Source organism: Paramisgurnus dabryanus, chromosome 4 (assembly GCF_030506205.2).
Source record: "Paramisgurnus dabryanus chromosome 4, PD_genome_1.1, whole genome shotgun sequence".
In the NCBI taxonomy this organism is placed as follows: Eukaryota; Metazoa; Chordata; class Actinopteri; order Cypriniformes; family Cobitidae; genus Paramisgurnus; species Paramisgurnus dabryanus.
This window is the reverse complement of record NC_133340.1, coordinates 37394389-37416514: the sequence shown is the minus strand read 5'-3', so window position 1 is coordinate 37416514 and position 22126 is coordinate 37394389. Positions and strand designations below refer to the sequence as shown.

General features: G+C 38.9%; 1 protein-coding gene across 1 annotated transcript in view; it reads left to right on the top strand.

Annotated features, from left to right (window-relative positions):
• The first annotated feature begins 784 nt into the window (after positions 1–784).
• The window catches only part of wfs1a (Wolfram syndrome 1a (wolframin)), a 214145-nt gene continuing 192803 nt past the window's right edge, over positions 785–22126 (top strand). Inside the window, exons 1-5 of the mRNA XM_065254928.2 lie at positions 785–922; positions 3257–3787; positions 4527–4603; positions 6772–6916; positions 7036–7209. Coding sequence (XP_065111000.1) covers positions 919–922; positions 3257–3787; positions 4527–4603; positions 6772–6916; positions 7036–7209 — 931 coding nt within the window. The 5' untranslated portion in view covers positions 785–918. The remainder of the gene's footprint in view (positions 923–3256; positions 3788–4526; positions 4604–6771; positions 6917–7035; positions 7210–22126) is intronic.

The following is a 22126-nucleotide window of genomic DNA, read 5'->3' as shown; positions in this document are numbered from 1 at the left end:
TTTTTTTTCTTGAAAATCGTTTTTTGCAGTGTGTGAGATGTCAGTTAAGTGTAGTTAGGGTCTTGCACAAAACTCAGATAACTTAGGCTAAGTTTAGTGGCCCGTTCACTTATTCTAACACGAATATTGATCAGTAATATTGATCTTAACTGACGTACTATCATCCGTACAACCGTAAAAAAAACCCATCATTCGTTGTTATTACTACTAAACTGCTTTGTAAAAGGCTTACACAATACAGACTGTTTTAAAGACAATTTAAGCCTACGTGACTGAACGTGGGAGCTATTTTTAAGGACTGCACTGCTGAATAACAATTTCCATATAGTCTAAGGTGCTTGAAATACTGCCTTTCTTGTAACTATCTATAAGCAATGGTATAAACATAAGTTTAAGCAAGAGTTTCAAACCCAAAGGCAATGGGTTCGCTTACTGCTTATTGGATATTATTCGCTTATACTCCTGACACTTGATAGCCTACTTGTCAGTGATCCTTCATTGACATCTAGCGGCTGAGCATGAGGTCATCCGAGGTTCCTTCACTGAATTAAAATTCTTATCTTAAGAATTAAATAAAGAAATAACGGCATTGTTAAGTGTTTTATAATTATATATAAACGTCTTAAGTGCCTTTACAGTTTAACGTAAAACTATTTAGCCGTGCGAAAAGCAGTGGAGCAATGCTACGATACATTATTTGCAGCCAATCAAACAACAGGAATTTTTGACAGGCTTTTGAGCTATCCAATTAAATCTTTGGTAGGGTGGGGTTTAACAACTGTGAGTGAGTACAACTTGGATTCCTTGGGCTCTTGTTTCCCATGGTTGTTATGAGTGGAGTGGACGTTTCAAACATTTATTTTTACTGCGGCACGCCATATACCCTATGTTTGAAGACCGACTTTTTATTCTGCATAAATGAGTAAGTTATTTTGATTTTGATTAGTTTACTAAACTACATCCAAGTTGTTCTTAAGACAAACCTAATGGTCAAGGAGTAAATTAGGCTATGTTAAAGACAAAATAACCAATACGCCTATTTATATATTTAACTGTCTGGATTATATATATATATATATATATATATATATATATATATATATATATATATATATATATATATATATATATATATATATATATATATATATATATATATATATATACATACACACACACATATATATATATATATATATATATATATATATATATATATATATACAGGGGTTAAATTGGGATTTGTTATGTGGGGGGGCTGTGCGGGGAGGCGTACTTCGAGGGGTAAGATGTTTAATACTGATGACAGCAAAGCCACTGGTGTGTTTCAATGACATTCTGGACCTCTGATAGGATTTGATAAGTTTCAGCTTTAAAGCTGTGCCAGAGGTTGACCACAAATATTTTAAAAAGAGCATCTGAATTTTAAATGATGCAAATCTATGAGTTTGACACCCTATATCCATTTGTTCCACATGTCATTATGCACAATTGATCACATTTTAAAGGAAGTTAAAAGAATTAACCTCCTTGAATAATTCTAGCCATAAGATACCACAAAAGACTCTTACATGTCTTATAAATTAGCCATAGAGATTCCCAGGTCAGCAGCTAAAACAATCATATAGTTAGGTTTGATTTGTGTAATCAAAATACATTATTTTATTAAACTATGCCTATACAATGAGTTATATCCAGTGTTATCCAGTTAACATACTGTAATTAAATGAGTGACAAATACTTTAATCCTTTACACGTTTCTAGTCTTCTATTAAGTTTTCTCGACGTGGGCACCATTCTTACCTCTCTCTCTCTCTCTCTCTCTCTCTCTCGCTCTCTCCTCTACAATGTCAAATGATCCTGTGTGAGAGCGCGTTCTTGCAGTTTAGTTTTTTCGCTTGAGTTGCATAACTTGCGCGAAGACGCGTTTAAAGGGGAAGGCGCGTGTTTTCGCGGCAATTGCGCCGCCCAATTCGCGTCATTTGCATCGCCCTGTGCGAGGACGCGCCTGGTTGCGTCTTTGCATTGACTTTGTATGTAATCTACTCGCGCAAATCGTTAAACTTGCGTTGGTGAGGATGCCCTATAATGAATGGAAACGCATTATTCCCTTTCACGTCAGTGCACACATACCAGCGCAGCGAGTGCACGCGCACCAGCGCAGCTGGTACACTGGCAAGAGCAGAGCGAGACCTTCAGCCTATGTGCCGGGGCTTAGCCCCGGACGGCCCCGGCCCAATTTAAATCCTGTATATATATATATATATATATATATATATATATATATATATATATATATATATATAAAAACACTTTTGCTCCATATTTATCTTTAAAAATTGTGTCCACACACTTCCTATATAGTATATATTTAGTTATATATGAAAGAGGAAGTGTGTGGAGACAATTTTTTTAAAGATAAATATGAGGCAAAAGTGTCACATTTTATTAACATTTGATTATGTTTTAATACCTAAGAAAGACACAGCTCATCGTTTACATTTGTGAGCCATTTGTCTTAATATGATCAAATTAGATATTAGAATTAATAATCCGTTAAGTTTGTACATTGTTTATGTTAAAACAGGTGAAACAGAAAATGTGACATTCTGTACTTTTGTCTCATATTCACCTTTAAATGACATTTCTTGACTCCACAGCAAAAAGAGCAATTTTGCATTAATTAAAACTTATGGCAGTGCATATAGTATTATATATAGAATGTAGTACTGAATTGATAAACTGTAGTGTACTTTAAAGAGGACATGAAAATCACTTTTTTCCATGTTTAAGTGCTAATTGGGTCCCCAGTGCTTCTATCAACTTAGAAAATGTGAAAAAGAATGACCCAGTAACTTAGTTTTGGTAAACCATTCTCTGCAAGCATGTGAAAAAAGTAGTAGGGCATTGAACTTTGGCTCCCCTTGTGATGTCAGAAGTGGAAAACACCGCCCCCTAATCGGCACTATCTAACCACTGCCCTGCCATTTAGCGCAGAGATCAGCTCATTTGCAATTTGAAGGACACACCCAAAATGTCACATTGATATTTTGAGCTAAAAGTTCACACTGTGGTGGGGACACCAAAGATTTATTTGACATCTTAAAAAAAGTCTTGTGTGATGTCCCCTTTAATATTTATTAACACTATAGTATCTAGGAACATTATTACAGTGTACTATAGTAACTACTAAAGTATATTACAGTATTTTTTCATGTGGATTTTTAAAACGACTCTTATGCTTGTTGTTCTCTAGGTGAGATGGATGCTGGCGGCAAACCACCATCTTCCCTGGAGACTCCCAGGAAGAATAGTGGAACCCATAAACATCTCAACCCTCCTGTTTTCTCAAGCGAATCCATTCCAGGCACTGAGCCTTCTGGGACGGCTGTTTCCCCCACATCTAGTTCTGACAGCCCAGACAGACTACTTAAATCCAGCCCTTGTTTACCTCAAGATACCACATTAAAATCTAATGTGAAACCCCCAAGTGTTCCATCTAAATCAACTGAGAACCCCAAAACAGCTCATTTGTCATCTGCAAACTCATCAGCATCCCCACCGTCAAAATTACCTTCTCCTAATGACACATCCATTCCCAGTAACACAGTTACTCCTGACCCAGCCTCATCTATGGCTCCTTCCGAGGATTCACCGCCCACCACAGCACCTGCGACAGGCTCTGGTAAAATCCCCCATCAACTAAGCTTTTTGGCTGCAGCCAAGAAGGTAATAATGGAGGTGAAAATAAGAAAAGCTAAAGAGGAGGACAACACTGAAGAATTTGGCAAGTAGTGTTTTTGAAGTTACTGTTCTTAATAAAAATTTCAGTTTCCACTTTCCAGTATAAGATAAGTATGTAAAGTTTTATGTGGTAATTTGATTTCTTTCAGAAATGTATTAATATTAATTAATATTTTAGATAGCATCCAAGACCGGTACAATATACAGATACAGCACATTAAAGGAATGCATCTCAACTAGGGTCACCAATGAGAGACATACTGGAGCAAGTAGCATGTGTGACAGTGTATATGAGACATACCTTAGACATGCTATTTTAATCACAAACCAAGGCCACGACCCATGTGCTTCTAAAAAAAAAACCTTTACGTTGAAACTATCTTCACAAGTCCAACCACAGCCCAAAATCAAAGCAATACGTTTATTCATTTTTATCACTTTAATAAAATATGAAGCGTCACAAGCATACTTTTGCTTTCTTATATCAGTGTGTGTAAGTTTTGTGCTTTAGGTTTAGGTAATGATTTTAACATATTTACAAACAGCATGTTATCCAATCTACTCTTTCAATTCTAATACAATTAAGAAGTTTGACTTAATTCGGGTCATGAAACCAATGAATTGCGAAATGGCCCAGTAGGCGAGAAGATTCAACAAAGAACATCTTTTTCTACGTGACACATTTTCCCAATAAGATATAAAACACAGGGACTTTTAAACATACTAATGAAGTTTCTACGCTATAGCCAAATAGTCATCTTGTTTATTTACTCTTTTTTTAGATGATACTGATGTGGATCTGTCTTTTGAAGAGTTAATGGAAAAAGCTGAGGCTGGAGACCCCAAAGCACAGAGTGGAGTAAGACCACAAAACAAAGAAATTAAATTATTTTGTAGTTATTGCTGCTTATATGTGATACTGATGCCAGGCATGGCTTGCAAGCTTATTCCAATGCAGTGATATGGCTGTTACATATTTTTAAGGAGCTTACAAATAAAGATTAATTTCCAAAATGTTTTCTAACTCTTTCTAAGCAGTTGACAGAATGTTTTATTTGGCCTGGTGGCGGGTGCGTATCTATTTTCAGCTTTCTGGAAGATGAGCCCTCTATCTCAATATAACTCATCTGCTCCTGCATGTACACATAAACTCAAAGTCAAAGCAGCCCATGTGTCTGTACATACAGCACATACCCAGCTGACATACGTAAACAGACGAATAAATACATTGAAAAAATAAACCTGTGACTATTCAGTGAAAGGGCACATATTATTCACAATTTTACAAGTAATATAGGTCTCAGGTGTGCCTAGAATGTGCCTGCATAGTTTCAGCTCTAAATACCTCAGATCATTTGTTATAGCAAGCGCAAAATGCCCCATTTGGGTGGGAGAGAAAAAGTGCTGTTCTTATGTGTGTAGCTTCTCAGTCCCTTACCAACAGACGGTGAGCGCTTTCAGTTAAAATAGATGTGATACCTGTGAATACAGTCTGAGATAATGGTATCTTTTTGTAACTCATCTGCTTAAATTAAATTGGGGCAGTTTCCCCAACAGGTCCTTAAGATGTGCCAGTGCAAGATGTTTTTAACTTAAGGCAGCTCAACATGCATTTTAGTCTGGGACTAGGATAAGCCATGTCTTGGTAACCACCCCATTAAATCTTTACGTTTTGCATAATTAAGGGAGTGGCCACTTGAGTGACAGGTGAACTGCCACTGCTGTCACTACCATAGACTTTGGTGGGTGTGGTTTTAGCAAGGCACCTCAGCTCTTCCCACATCCCGCCTTTTTACCCATTTTGGTTATCCGCGAGTTATGCGAGGTGACGTGCTGCCAAAATGGCGACGGCAGGCCCCCCCAACATCGGCTTCAAATAAGGTCTGCACAAACATATGGGTGATGTCATAGACACTATGGCTGCGTCCGAAACCGCATACTGTATAGTAGGTACTGAATAAGATGATGCCGTTAAAACAGTAGTTACTGTATAGTATGAATCCTGGTAGTATGAATGAGATTCGGACGTACTACATCCGCCATGTTGCTACATCACTTGACATACGTCGTCATCACGTCATGTCATTCCAGCGCGAAAACTGCCGCATGCCTCTTCTTCTTCGTTGGATAACTCATCTGCCAGGGCATCATGGGATAGTAAAGTGTCCATCGTATGCACACTGCAAAATCTAACCGGAAGTAGTAGGTCATCCGGGTACTTTTCGCATACTGTTTTTCGAATACTATGTATTCGGACATACTACTACTGCATTTCGCGTACTATATAGTATGAAGTAGGCGGTTTCGGACGCAGCATATATCCATATTTTTTTTTACACATTTTTGCCTGCCTTTTTGCTCATTTTCGGTTAGCCACGAATGATGTGCGGTGACGTGCTGCCAAGATGGCGCCGACAGGCCCCACCAACTATTGGCTTAATAAAAGCTCTCTTTACAAACCTATGGGTGATGTCACGGACACTATGTCCATATTTATTTATTACTTTTGACTGTTTCACTAGCCGCGAATGATGCATGGTGACGTGCTGCCAAGATGGCACTGGCAGGCCCCACCAACTATTGGTTTAATAAAAGCTATTTTTTAAAATTGAGCAATATATGGTATAGGCATAAGTTTGGATCATACATAATAAATCATACATCACAATCTGTTAGTGATATATTTCACATTAATCTCTGAAGATGTTGTTAAAGTCATACTCTTATCCATTTATCTCTAGTTTGATCATTAGGGGTTTAGCATTAGGAGAGGCTAAGATTAGATCTGGTTATTTGACACTCACTTAGTGTCTGTGATATCAAGCCACTTTCAAAATGTTTATCGTAACTGCACAGGGGCTTCGGGCAATGTAGTCAGACTAGACCAGTTGTGCGTTTGATTGATATTGTACAAGGCTTAACATGTACAGGTAATAATGTGGGTTTCTAAAGGCCAATTATGATGTTTCACTAAATGTATTCCGGTTAAAAAGTACTTTAATGTAAATATGTGTTTGCTTGGTCTAGCTTGGTAAATACTACCTTAAACTGGCAGAGGAAAATGACCCAGAGGCCAATAATCGTACAGCTGTCGAATGGCTAGTGAAGGCATCTAAACAAGGTCGGAGGGATGCGGCAAAACTACTGCAGAAGTGTTGGATGCACCAGAAGGGTAAGGAGAATCTGAGGAGACAAGCAAACAAGCTTTATTTGCTGGTTGTCATCATTGAGTTAAAGAATAGTCTGTAATAATCACTAATAAACAGCATTTTCTTAATATTTTACTGGCAGGCATCACAGCAGAGAATGCACAGGAAGTTAGAAGTCTGTCATCTGAGAGTAAACTTGAACTCGCTGTGAGGCGGGCAGCCATGATGATGTACTGGAAACTTAATCCTGATAGGAAGAAGAAAGTAGCCATGTCTGAGATGCTGGAGAATGTCAGACAGGTCAATGCTGTGCCAGGTAACTAGGAGATGCGATTCACTCATTTGGCAAACTCATCAAGTGTTTCTGAGCTATATTTATTTTTGCAACAGCAGTGTTTTTAACCTCCTACGGTAAGTCCTGGATACTTGGACATCATATTTTTTTGTTGTTTGCACCATAATACTTAATTCTGTTTATTACACGGCTCTCTGGAATGCTTGATTCTGATTGGTCAGTTGAGACATTTGCAGGTTCGTTCTTTTCAAATAATAAGCGCAAATAATAACCGACTGCTGGGTTATTATACCCCATGGTTGCATAACAACAATCCATCATTGGGTAATTTTTAACCCAGCACATGTTCTGTCCAATATTTACCCATTGTGGGTCAAAAATATCCCAGCAATATTTAGAGTGTATTTATTGGTTCTTCCTAACCCCCACAATAGCTGGAAGAAATCTGAAAAAAAAGACAAACCAAAGCTTAGGTCTTAGGCGGTTAATATTGTAGAAACAATATTGAAATATAGCTGCAAGCAGCAATCACCGGGGTCAAGCCAAAAAGGGCACAGCAGAAAGTAAAGTTGACTTCGGAAGAGCAGTTTAAAGAACCTAGGAAAATCTCTTGATTTCAGACAAAACAATATAACAGTTATCAGCAAAAAAGCTGTATTCTCATTTAGTGAAATCTCTCCTTCTCTTTCGACGAGCATTGATAACTAGAACACTGAAGTAAAAATGAGTGGTGCTTGCAGTGGCAATACTCGGCTCACAAAATGTTACAGTGGTGTTAATGAGTCAAAAGAGACCACCCCCGTGTCTCTATGATGTTCTGATGCACAGATATACCTCTTGCAAAAACGGTTGATAAGGTATTCTCGTTGGTTGCTAGAGAGTGAATTGGCAACCACCAGTGATTATAGTCAAAGCCATGAAATGAACAATCCATGATGACTCATGGTATTAGATGTGTTGTTGCAGTAGTTTTAGGCAAAAAATGCCATATTCTATCTCAAAACCAGTAGGTGGCGCAATGACAAAATTGTGCATGCAACACAGGTCATGATTGTGTTACATCTAGCTAGTTTCATGACTATACACTTTAGTTTAGTGAAGAAACAGTTGCATGACCATAGGGTGGCTTGATTTCAAAGGTTTTGTTCAATTATAAGGCCAACTAGTGGTGCAAGCATACATTTTTTTTTTGTTTAGCCTCAGACTGTGGTCGTACATTAGCGTATCAAATCTGGTGAAAAAATCTCTTTTTGTTGCGAAGTTATAACCATTTATGTGTAAAAAACACAAAATTTAAAGGTAATTTTTCGTTTTTTGCAATTTTCGGCCATTTCTGATGAAAATTTTAATATAACGCCAATAGAACTTTTTGTTCAGAAGGTAATGCGATGTTCTTCCTATGGTGTTTTCGAGTCGATCGGAATAACGCTCGCAGAGATATTTGCACATGTTTTTTAAGTTTTGTTTTGCTGCGCAGGACTAACCGTAAGGCGAAATCTGGCATGTTTGGTATCGTTGGACTCGACAACGATTCAGGACTTCAAGGAAATAAGTCCTGTGAAAATACTTTTATCGCAGCCAAAGTTATAGGCGTATAGAACATTCGTCTGGCCACTAGGTGGCGCTGCAACTAAACTGTGCATGCACCCTCAGTTCCTGACTGGAATCTCAAGTACCAAGTGTCGTGTCAATAGGCCTAAGTTTGGCGAAGATACAGCCTAAACTCTGTTATTTTGCGCTCTACGTAAAATTCATTGACGCGCTATACGACAACGGATTGGTTTATCGAAATTCTTTTAATAACTTTTTGCCTTGAGTGTCTGTAGATGCTGCATACCGATTTTTGTGGCAAGCGGGCAAAAACTCTAGGACGAGTTCGCAAAAGTAGGTTTTTCGAATAATTCAAAATTGCGGAAAAATTTTCATGACGGAAAATGACGTCTTAGGATCCATTCGAATCGTCTTGAGCCAAGGAATCAGAGGAAACAAGAATTTCGTTACTAGGAGTTACGGATCAGAAGTTATAAGCAAAAACGTAAGTGCAAATTTGGACTGTTGGTGGCGCTAGCGGGTTAGACATAGAGACTCCAAATTTGCTATGGGGACACATTGGACTGTCCTTTATCAGTGTGCCAAATTTCATAACTTTCCTACGTACGGGTCTATAGGCTGCCATAGACCGCAATGGCGGAAGAAGAAAAATTTACTAACAGAAACAATTACCAATATAGCTGCAAGCAGCGATACCGGGGTCAAGCCAAACATGGCAAAAAATGATTCATACGTGATGACTGCCATGATTTAACATCTAAGTTTGCATTAGTTTTATGAAATAAAGCAATTTTTTTCGTATCTTGAGACCACTAGGTGGCACTGTGCCGAAAGAATAGATGGTGCCTCAGGTCATGACTGTGATGACACATACCAAATTTAGTGTAAATACAATAAAGCGATACGGAGATATAGCCTTAAATGACTTGACCACTAGGGGGCACTGACCAAAAAATAAATTGTGACTCAGGTCTTGATTGTGATGACACCCACCAAATTTGGTGTAAATACAATAAAGAGATGCAGAGATATAGCCTTAAATGACTTGACCACTAGGGGGCACTGACCAAAAAATAAATTGTGACTCAGGTCTTGATTGTGATGACACCCACCAAATTTGGTTTAAATACGATAAAGAGATGCAGAGATATAGCTTCAAATCTCTTGACCACTAGGGGGCACCGGAAAGTTTACAAGTCCTCCCAGAACATGTTGCTGAGGAACCATACCAAGTTTCATAACAATACGCAATTGCGTTTCTGAAATACTTGAACTTAAAGAAAAATTCAAAATGGCCGACACACAAAATGGCCGACCAAAAACCATTTGGTATCGTTTGACTCGCCATGCCTCACGAAATCTAACAAGACCAGTCTCATAATTTTACATTCAAATTTGCAGTAGTTACAAGCAAAAATAGACATTTTTTATATCTCGTGACCAGTAGGGGGCAGTGTGACGAAATGGTGCATGCACCCTCAGGTCATCACTGTTATGACATATACCAAGTCTCATATTAATACGCAAAAGTTTTGCGAAGATACAGGCTCAAACACATTTTGGCGTGCTCGCCCTCGCATTCTTTGATGCGTTATACGAGAACGGATAGGTCTAACGAAAATCTTTTGATAACTTTTTGTCTAGAGTGTCTCTAGATGATGCATACCAAAAATCAAGCCAATCACACAAGCGCTCTAGGAGGAGTTCGAAAAAGTAGGTGTTCAATATAATTCAAAATGGCAGACAGGAAGTAGGTTTGACTCAGACATATTTGGTACAGTCGGACTCAGCATGAGCCAAGGAATCAATAGAGTGAAGTCTTATGTCATAGTGGCAATTTAATCAAATGACATAAATATTTTAAAAAAAAATTACATATCCTGACCACTAGGTGGCGCCGTCCTAAAGATTAATAAGTGCGCTCAGAACATGTCACTGATGAACCATGCCAAATTTCGTAGCGATACGCCATTCTGTTTGTGAAATACTGAACTTAATGAGAAAATTCAAAATGGCCGACACCCAAAATGGCCGACCGAAAACCGTTTGGTATCGTTTGACTCGGCATGCCTCAAGGAATCTAACAAGACCACCTTCATGATTTTAGACTCAAGTTTGAAGTAGTTATAAGCGAAAATAGGCATTTTTCGAATCTCGTGACCACTAGGTGGCGCTGTGACGAAACGTTGCAGGCACCCTCAGGTCATGACTGTAATGACATATACCAAGTTTCGTGTCGATACACCAAAGTGTTGCGAAGATACGGCCTCACGTCCGTTTTGGCGTGCTCGCCGCCGTATATGTTGTCACGGTATACGAGAACGCATTGGTTTATCAAAAAGCTTTTGATAACTTTTTGTCAGGGGTGTCTATAGATGCTAGATACCAAAGGACATGCAAATCGGACAAACACTCTAGGAGGAGTTCGAAAAAGTAGGTTTTACGGAAAATTCAAAATGGCGGAAAGATGTGCATGACACAAATGACATCAATGTGTGCATTTGAATCATCATGAGCCAAGGATTCAGAGGGAACAAGAATTTAGTTTCTAGGACTCACGGGTCAGAAGTTATGAGCATGAACATAAGTGGATGTTTGGACTGTTGGTGGCGCTAGAGGGTTTGAGTCAGACACACCAAAGTTGCTATAGTAACTTCTGAGACTGTCCTCTACATGTGTGCCAAATTTCATAACTTTCCTACGTACGGTTCTATGGGCTGCCATTGACTTTTGGGTGGAAGAACGAGGAACAAGAATAACAATAATAATAATAATAATAATAATAAGAAAACTAACAATAACAATAGGGTTCTACGCCCCTTCGGGGCTTGACCCCTAAATATAGCTGCAAGCAGCAATGCCGGGGTCAAGCCAAAAAGGGCACAGAAGAAAGTAAAGTTGAATTCGGATGATCAGTTCAAAGAACCTAAGAAAATCTCTTGATTTCAGACTAAATAATATAACAGTTATCAGCAAAAAGCTTTGTTTTCATTCAGTCTAATCTCTCCCTCTCTTCTCGAGGAGCATTGACAACTAGAACACTGAAGAAAATGTGAGTGGTGCTTGCAGTGGCAATTCTCAGCTCACAAAATGTTACAGTGGTGTTAATGAGTCAAAAGAGACCACCCCCATGTCTCTACGATGTTCTGATGCAGAGATATAGCTCTTGTAAAAAGGATTGATAAGGTATCCTAATTGGTTGCTAAGGAGTTAATTGGCATGCACCAATGATCTCCAAGCCATGAAAGGAATAATACATGATGACCCAAGATTTTAGATGTACTGTTGGAGTAGTTTTAGTCAAAAATACAATATTTCTATCTCAAAACCACTAGGTGGCGCAATGACAAAGTTGTGCATGCAACCTCAGTTCATAACTGCGTTACATCTAGCTAGTTTTATGACTATACACTTTAGTTTAGTGAAGAAATAGTTGTATGACCATAGGGCTTGCTTGATATGAAAGATTTTGTTCAATTATAGGGCCACCTAGTGGTTCAGGCATACCAATTTTTTTGTGTGGCCTCAGACTCTGCTCATACATCAGCGTATCAAATCTGGTGAAAAAATTTATTTTCGTTGCGAAGTTATAACCATTTATGTATAAAAACACAAATTGTAAAATGTAATTTTTCGTTTTTTGCAATTTTCGGCCATTTCTGATGAAAATTTTAATATAACGCCAATAGAACTTTTTGTTCAGAAGGTAATGCAATATTCTTCCTATGGTGTTTTCGAGTCGATCAGAATAACGCTCGCGAAGATATTCGCGCTTGTTTTTTAAGTGCTGTTTTGCTGCGCAGGGCTAACCGTAAGGCGAAATCTGGCATGTTTGGTATCGTTGGACTCGGCGACTACCCAGGACTCCTAAAAATCAAGTCCCGTCAAAATACGTTTATCACAGCCAAAGTTATAGACGTATAAAACATTCGTCTGGCCAGTAGGTGGCGCTGCGACGAAACTGTGCATGCACCCTTAGTTCCTGACTGGCATCTCAAGTACCAAGTGTCGTGTTAATAGGCCTAAGTTTGACGAAGATACAGCCTAAAATCTGTTTTTTTGCGCTCTACGTAAAATTTGTTGACGCGCTATACGACAACGGATTGGTTTATCGAAATTCTTTTGATAACTTTTTGCCGTGAGGGTCTCTAGATGCTACATACCAATTTTCGCGGCAATCGGGTAAAAACTCTAGGACGAGTTCGCAAAAGTAGGTTTTACGAATAATTCAAAATGGCGGAAAAATTTTCATGACGGAAAATGACGTCAAAGGGTCCAATCGAATCGTCTTGAGCCAAGGAATCAGAGGAAACAAGAATTTCGTTTCTAGGACTTACGGATCAGAAGTTATAAGCAAAAACATAAGTTCAACTTTGGACTGTTGGTGGCGCTAGCGGGTTAGAGATAGAGACTCCAAATTTGCTGTGGGGACACATTTGACTGTCCTTTATCAGTGTGCCAAATTTCATAACTTTCCTACGTACGGTTCTATGGGCTGCCATAGACCGCAATGGCGGAAGAAGAATAACTAATAATAAATATAGCTGCAAGCAGCGATACCGGGGTCAAGCCGAAAAGGGCACAGAAGGGTGTAAAGTTGAGTTTGGATAAGCAGACCAAAGAACCTAGGTAAACCTAATGATTTCATATGAAAAAACGCAAAAGTAATCAACAAAAATAATCTATGTTCTAATCCACTGCAATCGTCCTTCTGTTATTGACAGTCATGGAACATTAGAGCACAGAAGGATATGTGAGTGATGTTTGCAGTGGCATAACATGGGTCACAACATGTTACAACAAGTTAAATCAGTCAAAAGAGACCATCCCCATGTCTCTACGATGTTCTGATGCAGAGAAAAAGCTCTTTAAAAAACGGTTGATAAGGTATTCTCATTGGTTGCTAGAGAGTAAATTCACATCCACCAGTAATTATAGACCAAGCCATATGAAATGAAGTATCCATGATGACTCATGGTTTTAGATGTGTTGTTCCAGTAGTTTTAGGCAAATATAGCTATTTTCTATCTCCAAACCACTAGGTCGCGCTATGACAGAATCGTGCATGCAACCTCGGGTCATATCTGCCTTACATCTAGCTAGTTTCATGACTATACACTTTAGTTCAGCAAAGAAATAGTTGTATGACCATAGGGCTTGCTTGATATGAAAGATTTTGTTCAATTATAGGGCCACCTAGTGGTTCAGGTATACCAATTTTTTTGTGTGGCCTCAGACTCTGCTCATACATCAGCGTATCAAATCTGGTGAAAAAATCTCTTTTTGTTACGAAGTTATAACCATTTATGTGTAAAAAACACAAAATGTAAAGGTAATTTTTCGTTTTTTGCAATTTTCGGCCATTTCTGATGAAAATTTTAATATAACGCCAATAGAACTTTTTGTTCAGAAGGTAATGCAATGTTCTTCCTATGGTGTTTTCGAGTCGATCGGAATAACGCCCGCGGAGATATTCGCGCATGTTTTTTAAGTGCTGTTTTGCTGCGCAGGGCTAACCGTAAGGCGAAATCTGGCATGTTTGGTATCGTTGGACTCGGCGACTATTCAGGACTCCTAAAAATCAAGTCCCGTCAAAATACGTTGATCACAGCCAAAGTTATAGGTGAAAAAAACATCTGTCTGGCCACTAGGTGGCGCTGCGACGAAACTGTGCATGCACACTCAGTTCCTGACTGGCATCACAAGTACCAAGTGTCGTGTCAATAGGCCTAAGTTTGACGAAGATATAGCCTAAATTCTGTTTTTTTGTGCTCTACGTAAAATTTGTTGACGCGCTATACGACAACGGATTGGTTTATCGAAATTCTTTTGATAACTTTTTGCCGTGAGGGTCTCTAGATGCTACATACCAATTTTCGCGGCAATCGGGCAAAAGCTCTAGGACGAGTTCGAAAAAGTAGGTTTTACGAATAATTCAAAATGGCGGAAAAATTTTCATGACGGAAAATGACGTCATAGGGTCCAGTCGAATCGGCTTGAGCCAAGGAATCAGAGGAAACAAGAATTTCGTTTCTAGGACCTACGGATCAGAAGTTATAAGCAAAAACATAAGTGCAACTTTGGACTGTTGGTGGCGCTAGAGGGTTAGAGATAGAGACTCCAAATTTGCTGTGGGGACACATTGGACTGTCCTTTATCAGTGTGCCAAAATTCATAACTTTCCTATGTACGGTTCTATGGGCTGCCATTGACTTTCGGCGGAAGAACGAGGAAGAAAAATAATAATAATAATAATAATAATAATAATAAGAAAACTAACAATAACAATAGGGTTCTACGCCCCTTCGGGGCTTGACCCCTAAATATAGCTGCAAGCAGCAATGCCGGGGTCAAGCCAAAAAGGGCACAGAAGAAAGTAAAGTTGAATTCGGATGATCAGTTTAAAGAACCTAAGAAAATCTCTTGATTTCAGACTAAGTAATATAACAGTTATCAGCAAAAAGCTGTGTTTTCATTCAGTGTAATCTCTCCCTCTCTTCTCGAGGAGCATTGACAACTAGAACACTGAAGAAAATGTGAGTGGTGCTTGCAGTGGCAATTCTCAGCTCACAAAATGTTACAGTGGTGTTAATGAGTCAAAAGAGACCACCCCCATGTCTCTACGATGTTCTGATGCAGAGATATAGCTCTTGTAAAAAGGATTGATAAGGTATCCTAATTGGTTGCTAAGGAATTAATTGGCATGCACCAATGATCTCCAAGCCATGAAAGGAATAATACATGATGACCCAAGATTTTAGATGTACTGTTGGAGTAGTTTTAGGCAAAAATACCATATTTCTATCTCAAAACCACTAGGTGGCGCAATGACAAAGTTGTGCATGCAACCTCAGTTCATAACTGTGTTACATCTAGCTAGTTTTATAACTATACACTTTAGTTTAGTGAAGAAATAGTTGTATGACCATAGGGCTTGCTTGATATGTAAGATTTTGTTCAATTATAGGGCCACCTAGTGGATCAGGCATACCAATTTTTTTGTGTGGCCTCAGACTCTGCTCATACATCAGCGTATCAAATCTGGTGAAAAAATTTCTTTTCGTTGCGAAGTTATAACCATTTATGTATAAAAACACAAATTGTAAAAGGTAATTTTTCGTTTTTTGCAATTTTCGGCCAGTTCTGATGAAAATTTTAATATAACGCCAATAGAACTTTTTGTTCAGAAGGTAATGCAATGTTCTTCCTATGGTGTTTTCGAGTCGATCGGAATAACGCTCGCGGAGATATTCGCGCATGTTTTTTAAGAGCTGTTTTGCTGCGCAGGGCTAACCGTAAGGCGAAATCTGTCATGTTTGGTATCGTTGGACTCGGCGACTATTCAGGACTCCTAAAAATCAAGTCCCGTCAAAATACGTTGATCACAGCCAAAGTTATAGGTGTAAAAAACATCTGTCTGGCCACTAGGTGGCGCTGCGACGAAACTGTGCATGCACACTCAGTTCCTGACTGGCATCACAAGTACCAAGCGTCGTGTCAATAGGCCTAAGTTTGACGAAGATACAGCCTAAATTCTGTTTTTTTGTGCTCTACGTAAAATTTGTTGACGCGCTATACGACAACGAATTGGTTTATCGAAATTCTTTTGATAACTTTTTGCCGTGAGGGTCTCTAGATGCTACATACCAATTTTCGCGGCAATCGGGCAAAAGCTCTAGGACGAGTTCGAAAAAGTAGGTTTTACGAATAATTCAAAATGGCGGAAAAATTTTCATGACGGAAAATGACGTCATATGGTCCAGTCGAATCGTCTTGAGCCAAGGAATCAGAGGAAACAAGAATTTCGTTTCTAGGACCTACGGATCAGAAGTTATAAGCAAAAACATAAGTGCAACTTTGGACTGTTGGTGGCGCTAGAGGGTTAGAGATAGAGACTCCAAATTTGCTGTGGAGACACATTGGACTGTCCTTTATCAGTGTGCCAAATTTCATAACTTTCCTATGTACGGTTCTATGGGCTGCCATTGACTTTCGGCGGAAGAACGAGGAAGAAAAATAATAATAAATATAGCTGCAAGCAGCGATACCGGGGTCAAGCCAAAAATGGCAAAAAATGATTCATACGTGATGACTGTCATGATTTAAGATCTAAGTTTGCATTAGTTTCATGAAAAAAAGCAATTGTTTCGTATCTTGAGACCACTAGGTGGCACTGTGCCGAAAGAATAGATGGTGACTAAGAACATGACACTGATGACACCCACCAAATTTGGTGTAAATACAATAAAGCGATATAGAGATATAGCCTTAAATGACTTGACCACTAGGGGGCACTGACCAAAAAATAAATTGTGACTCAGGTCTTGATTGTGATGACACCCACCAAATTTGGTGTAAATACAATAAAGAGATGCAGAGATATAGCCTTAAATGACTTGACCACTAGGGGGCACTGACCAAAAAATAAATTGTGACTCAGGTCTTGATTGTGATGACACCCACCAAATTTGGTTTAAATACGATAAAGAGATGCAGAGATATAGCTTCAAATCTCTTGACCACTAGGGGACACCGGAAAGTTTACAAGTCCTCCCAGAACATGTTGCTGATGAACCATACCAAGTTTCATAACAATACGCAATTGCGTTTCTGAAATACTTGAACTTAAAGAAAAATTCAAAATGGCCGACACACAAAATGGCCGACCAAAAACCATTTGGTATCGTTTGACTGGGCATGCCTCATGAAATCTAACAAGACCAGTCTCATAATTTTACATTGAAATTTGCAGTAGTTATAACCAAAAATAGACATTATTTATATCTCGTGACCAGTAGGGGGCAGTGTGACGAAATGGTGCATGCACCCTCAAGTCATCACTGTTATGACATATACCAAGTCTCATATTAATACGCAAAAGTTTTGCGAAGATACAGGCTCAAACACATTTTGGCGTGCTCGCCCTCACATTCTTTGATGCGTTATACAACAACGGATAGGTCTACCGAAAATCTTTTGATAACTTTTTGTCTAGAGTGTCTCTAGATGATGCATACCAAAAATCAAGTCAATCACACAAGCGCTCTAGGAGGAGTTCGAAAAAGTAGCTGTTCAATATAAATCAAAATGGCCGACAGGAAGTAGGTTTGACTCTGACATATTTGGTACAGTCGGACTCAGCATGAGCCAAGGAATCAATAGAGTGAAGTCTAATGTCATAGTGGCAATTTAATCAAATGATATAAAGATTTTAAAAATTTATTTTACATATCCTGACCACTAGGTGGCGCCGTCCTAAAGATTTATAGGTGCGCTCAGAACATGTCACTGATGAACCATGCCAAATTTCGTAGCGATACGCCAATCTGTTTGTGAAATACTGAACTTAATGAGAAAATTCAAAATGGCCGACACCCAAAATGGCCGACCGAAAACCGTTTGGTATCGTTTGACTCGGCATGCCTCAAGGAATCTAACGAGACCACCTTCATGATTTTAGACTCAAGTTTGAAGAAGTTATAAGCAAAAATAGACATTTTTTTATATCTCGTGACCAGTAGGGGGCAGTGTGGCGAAATGGTGCATGCACCCTCAGGTCATCACTGTTATGACATATACCAAGTCTCATATTAATACGCATAAGTTTTGCATAGATACAGGCTCAAACACATTTTGGCGTGCTCGCTCTCGCATTCTTTGATGTGTTATACGACAACGGATAGGTCTACCGAAAATCTTTTGATAACTTTTTGTATAGAGTGTCTATAGATGATGCATACCAAAAATCAAGCCAATCACACGAGCGCTCTAGGAGGAGTTCGAAAAAGTAGCTGTTCAATATAATTCAAAATGGCCGACAGGAAGTAGGTTTGACTCAGACATATTTGGTACAGTCGGACTCAGCATGAGCCAAGGAATCAATAGAGTGAAGTCTTATGTCATAGTGGCAATTTAATCAAATGATATAAAGATTTTAAAAAATTGTTTTACATATCCTGACCACTAGGTGGCGCCGTCCTAAAGATTTATAGGTGCGCTCAGAACATGTCACTGATGAACCATGCCAAATTTCGTAGCGATACGCCATTCTGTTTGTGAAATACTGAACTTAATGAGAAAATTCAAAATGGCCGACACCCAAAATGGCCGACCGAAAACCGTTTGGTATCGTTTGACTCGGCATGCCTCAAGGAATCTAACAAGACCACCTTCATGATTTTAGACTCAAGTTTGAAGTGGTTATAAGCGAAAATAAGCATTTTTCGAATCTCGTAACCACTAGGTGGCGCTGTGACGAAACGTTGCAGGCACCCTCAGGTCATGACTGTTATGACATTTACCAAGTTTCGTGTCGATACAATAAAGTTTTGTGAAGATAAGGCCTCACGTCCGTTTTGGCGTGCTCGCCGCCATATATTTTGTCAATTTATATGAAAACGCATTGGTCTATCAAAAAGCTTTTGATAACTTTTTGTCTTGGGTGTCTCTAGATGCTACATACCAAAGGACATGCAAATCGGACAAACGGTCTAGGAGGAGTTCGACAAAGTAGGTTTTACGAAAAATTCAAAATGGCGGAAAGATGTGCATGACACAAATGACATCAATGTGTGCATTTGAATCATCATGAGCCAAGGATTCAGAGGAAACAAGAATTTAGTTTCTAGGACTCATGGGTCAGAAGTTATGAGCATGAACATAAGTGGATTTTTGGACTGTTGGTGGCGCTAGAGGGTTTGAGTCAGACACACCAATGTTGCTATAGTAACTTCTGAGACTGTCCTCTACATGTGTGCCGAAATTCATAACTTTCCTATGTACGGTTCTATGGGCTGCCATTGACTTTCGGCGGAAGAACGAGGAAGAAAAATAATAATAATAATAATAAGAAAACTAACAATAACAATAGGGTTCTACGCCCCTTCGGGGCTTGACCCCTAATAATAAATATAGCTGCAAGCAGCAATACCGGGGTCAAGCCGAAAAGGGCACAGAAGGGTGTAAAGTTGAGTTTGGATAAGAATACTAAAGAACCTATGTAAACCTCATGATGTCAAATGAAAAAAACGCAAAAGTAATCAACAAAAATAATCTATGTTATTGTCTACTGCAATCATCCTTCTGTTATTGACAATCATGGGACATTAGAGCACTGAAGGACATGTATGTGATGCTTACAGTGGGCAAACATGGGTCACAACATGTTACAACAAGTTAAAAGAGTCAAAAGAGACCATCCCCATGTCTCTGCGATGTTCTGATGCAGAGAAAAAACTCTTGCAAAAACAGTTGATAAGGTATTCTCATTGGTTGCTAGAGAGTAAATGGACATCCACTAGTGATTATAGTCAAAGCCATGAAAGGAATAATCCATGATGACTTATGGTTTTAGATGTGTTGTTGCAGTAGTTTTAGGCCAAAAAAATGCCATATTCTGTCTCAAAACCAGTAGGTGGCGCAATGACAAAATTCGTGCATGCAACCTCAGGTCATAACTGTGTTACATCTTGCTAGTTTTATGACTATACACTTTAGTTTAGTGAAGAAACAGTTGTATGACCATAGGGTGGCTTGATTTCAAAGGTTTTATTCAATTATAAGGCCAACTAGTGGTGCAAGCATACAATTTTTTTTGTGTAGCCTCAGACTGTTGTCGTACATCAGCGTATCAAATATGGTGAAAAAATATCTTTGCGTTACGAAGTTATAACCATTTATGTGTAAAAACAGAAAATTTAAAGGTAATTTTTCGTTTTTTGCAATTTTCGGCCATTTCTGATGAAAATTTTAATACAACGCCAATAGAACTTTTTGTTCAGAAGGTAATGCAATATTCTTCCTATGATGTTTTCGAGTCGATCAGAATTACGCTCGCGGAGATATTCGCGCGTGTTTTTTAAGTGCTGTTTTGCTGCGCAGGGCTAACCGTAAGGCGAAATCTGGCATGTTTGGTAAGGTTGGACTCGGCAACTATTCTGGACTTCAGCGAAACAAGTCCCGTGAAAAAACACAGATCAGAGCCAAAGTTATAAGCATGCACAACATTCGTATGACCACTAGGTGGTGCTGTGACGAAACTCTGCATGCCCCCTCAGATCCTCACTGGCATCACAACTACCAAGTGTGGCGTCAATAGACATAAGATTGGCGAAGATACACACTAAAACCTGTTTTTTGGGCTCTACGTAAAATTTGTTGACGCGCTATACGAAAACGGAATGGTTTATCAAAATTCTTTTAATAACTTTTTGCCCTGAGTGTCTCTAGATGCTACATACCATTTTTCGTGGCAATTGGGCAAAAGCTCTAGGACAAGTTCGCAAAAGTAGGTTTTATGAATAAATCAAAATGGCGGAAAATTTTTCATGACGGAAAATGACGTCATAGGGTCCAATCGAATCGTCGTGAGCCAAGGAATCAGAGAATACAAGAATTTAGTGTCTAGGACTTACGGGTCAGAAGTTATAGGCAAATACATAAGTGCAAATTTGGACTGTTGGTGGCGCTAGCGGGTTAGAGATACAGACTTCAAATTTGCTGTGGAGACTTTTTGGACAGTCCTCTATCGGTGTGCCAAATTTCATAACTTTCCTACGTACGGTTCTATAGGCTGCCATAGACCGCAATGGCGGAGGAAGAAAAAGAAAAAGAAATATAGCTGCAAGCAGCAATACCGGGGTCAAGCCGAAAAGGGCACAGAAGGATGTAAAGTTGCGTTTGGATAAGCAGACCGAAGAATCTAGGTAAACCTAATGATTTCAGATGAAAAAACGCAAAGGTAATCAACAAAAATAATCTATATTCTTGTCTACTGCAACTGTCCTTCGGTTATTGACAATCATGGAACATTAGAGCACTGAAGGACATGTATGTGATGCTTACAGTTGGCAAACATGGGTCACAACATGTTACAACAAGTTAAAAGAGTCAAAAGAGACCATCCCCATGTCTCTGTGATGTTCTGATACAGAGAAAAAGCTCTTGCAAAAACAGTTGATAACGTATTCTCATTGGTTGCTAGAGAGTAATTGGACATCCTCTAGTGATTATAGTCAAAGCCATGAAAGGAATAATCCATGATGACTCATGGTTTTAGATGTGTTGTTGCAGTAGTTTTAGGCAAAAAATGCCATATTCTATCTCAAAACCAGTAGGTGGCGCAATGACAAAATTCGTGCATGCAACCTCAGGTCATAAATGTGTTACATCTAGCTAGTTTTATGACTATACACTTTAGTTTAGTGAAGAAACAGTTGTATGACCATAGGGTGGCTTGATTTCAAAGGTTTTGTTCAATTATAAGGCCAACTAGTGGTGCAACCATACAATTTTTTTTGTGTAGCCTCAGACTGTGGTCGTACATCAGCGTATCAAATATGGTGAATAAATCTCTTTGCGTTACGAAGTTATAACCATTTATGTGTAA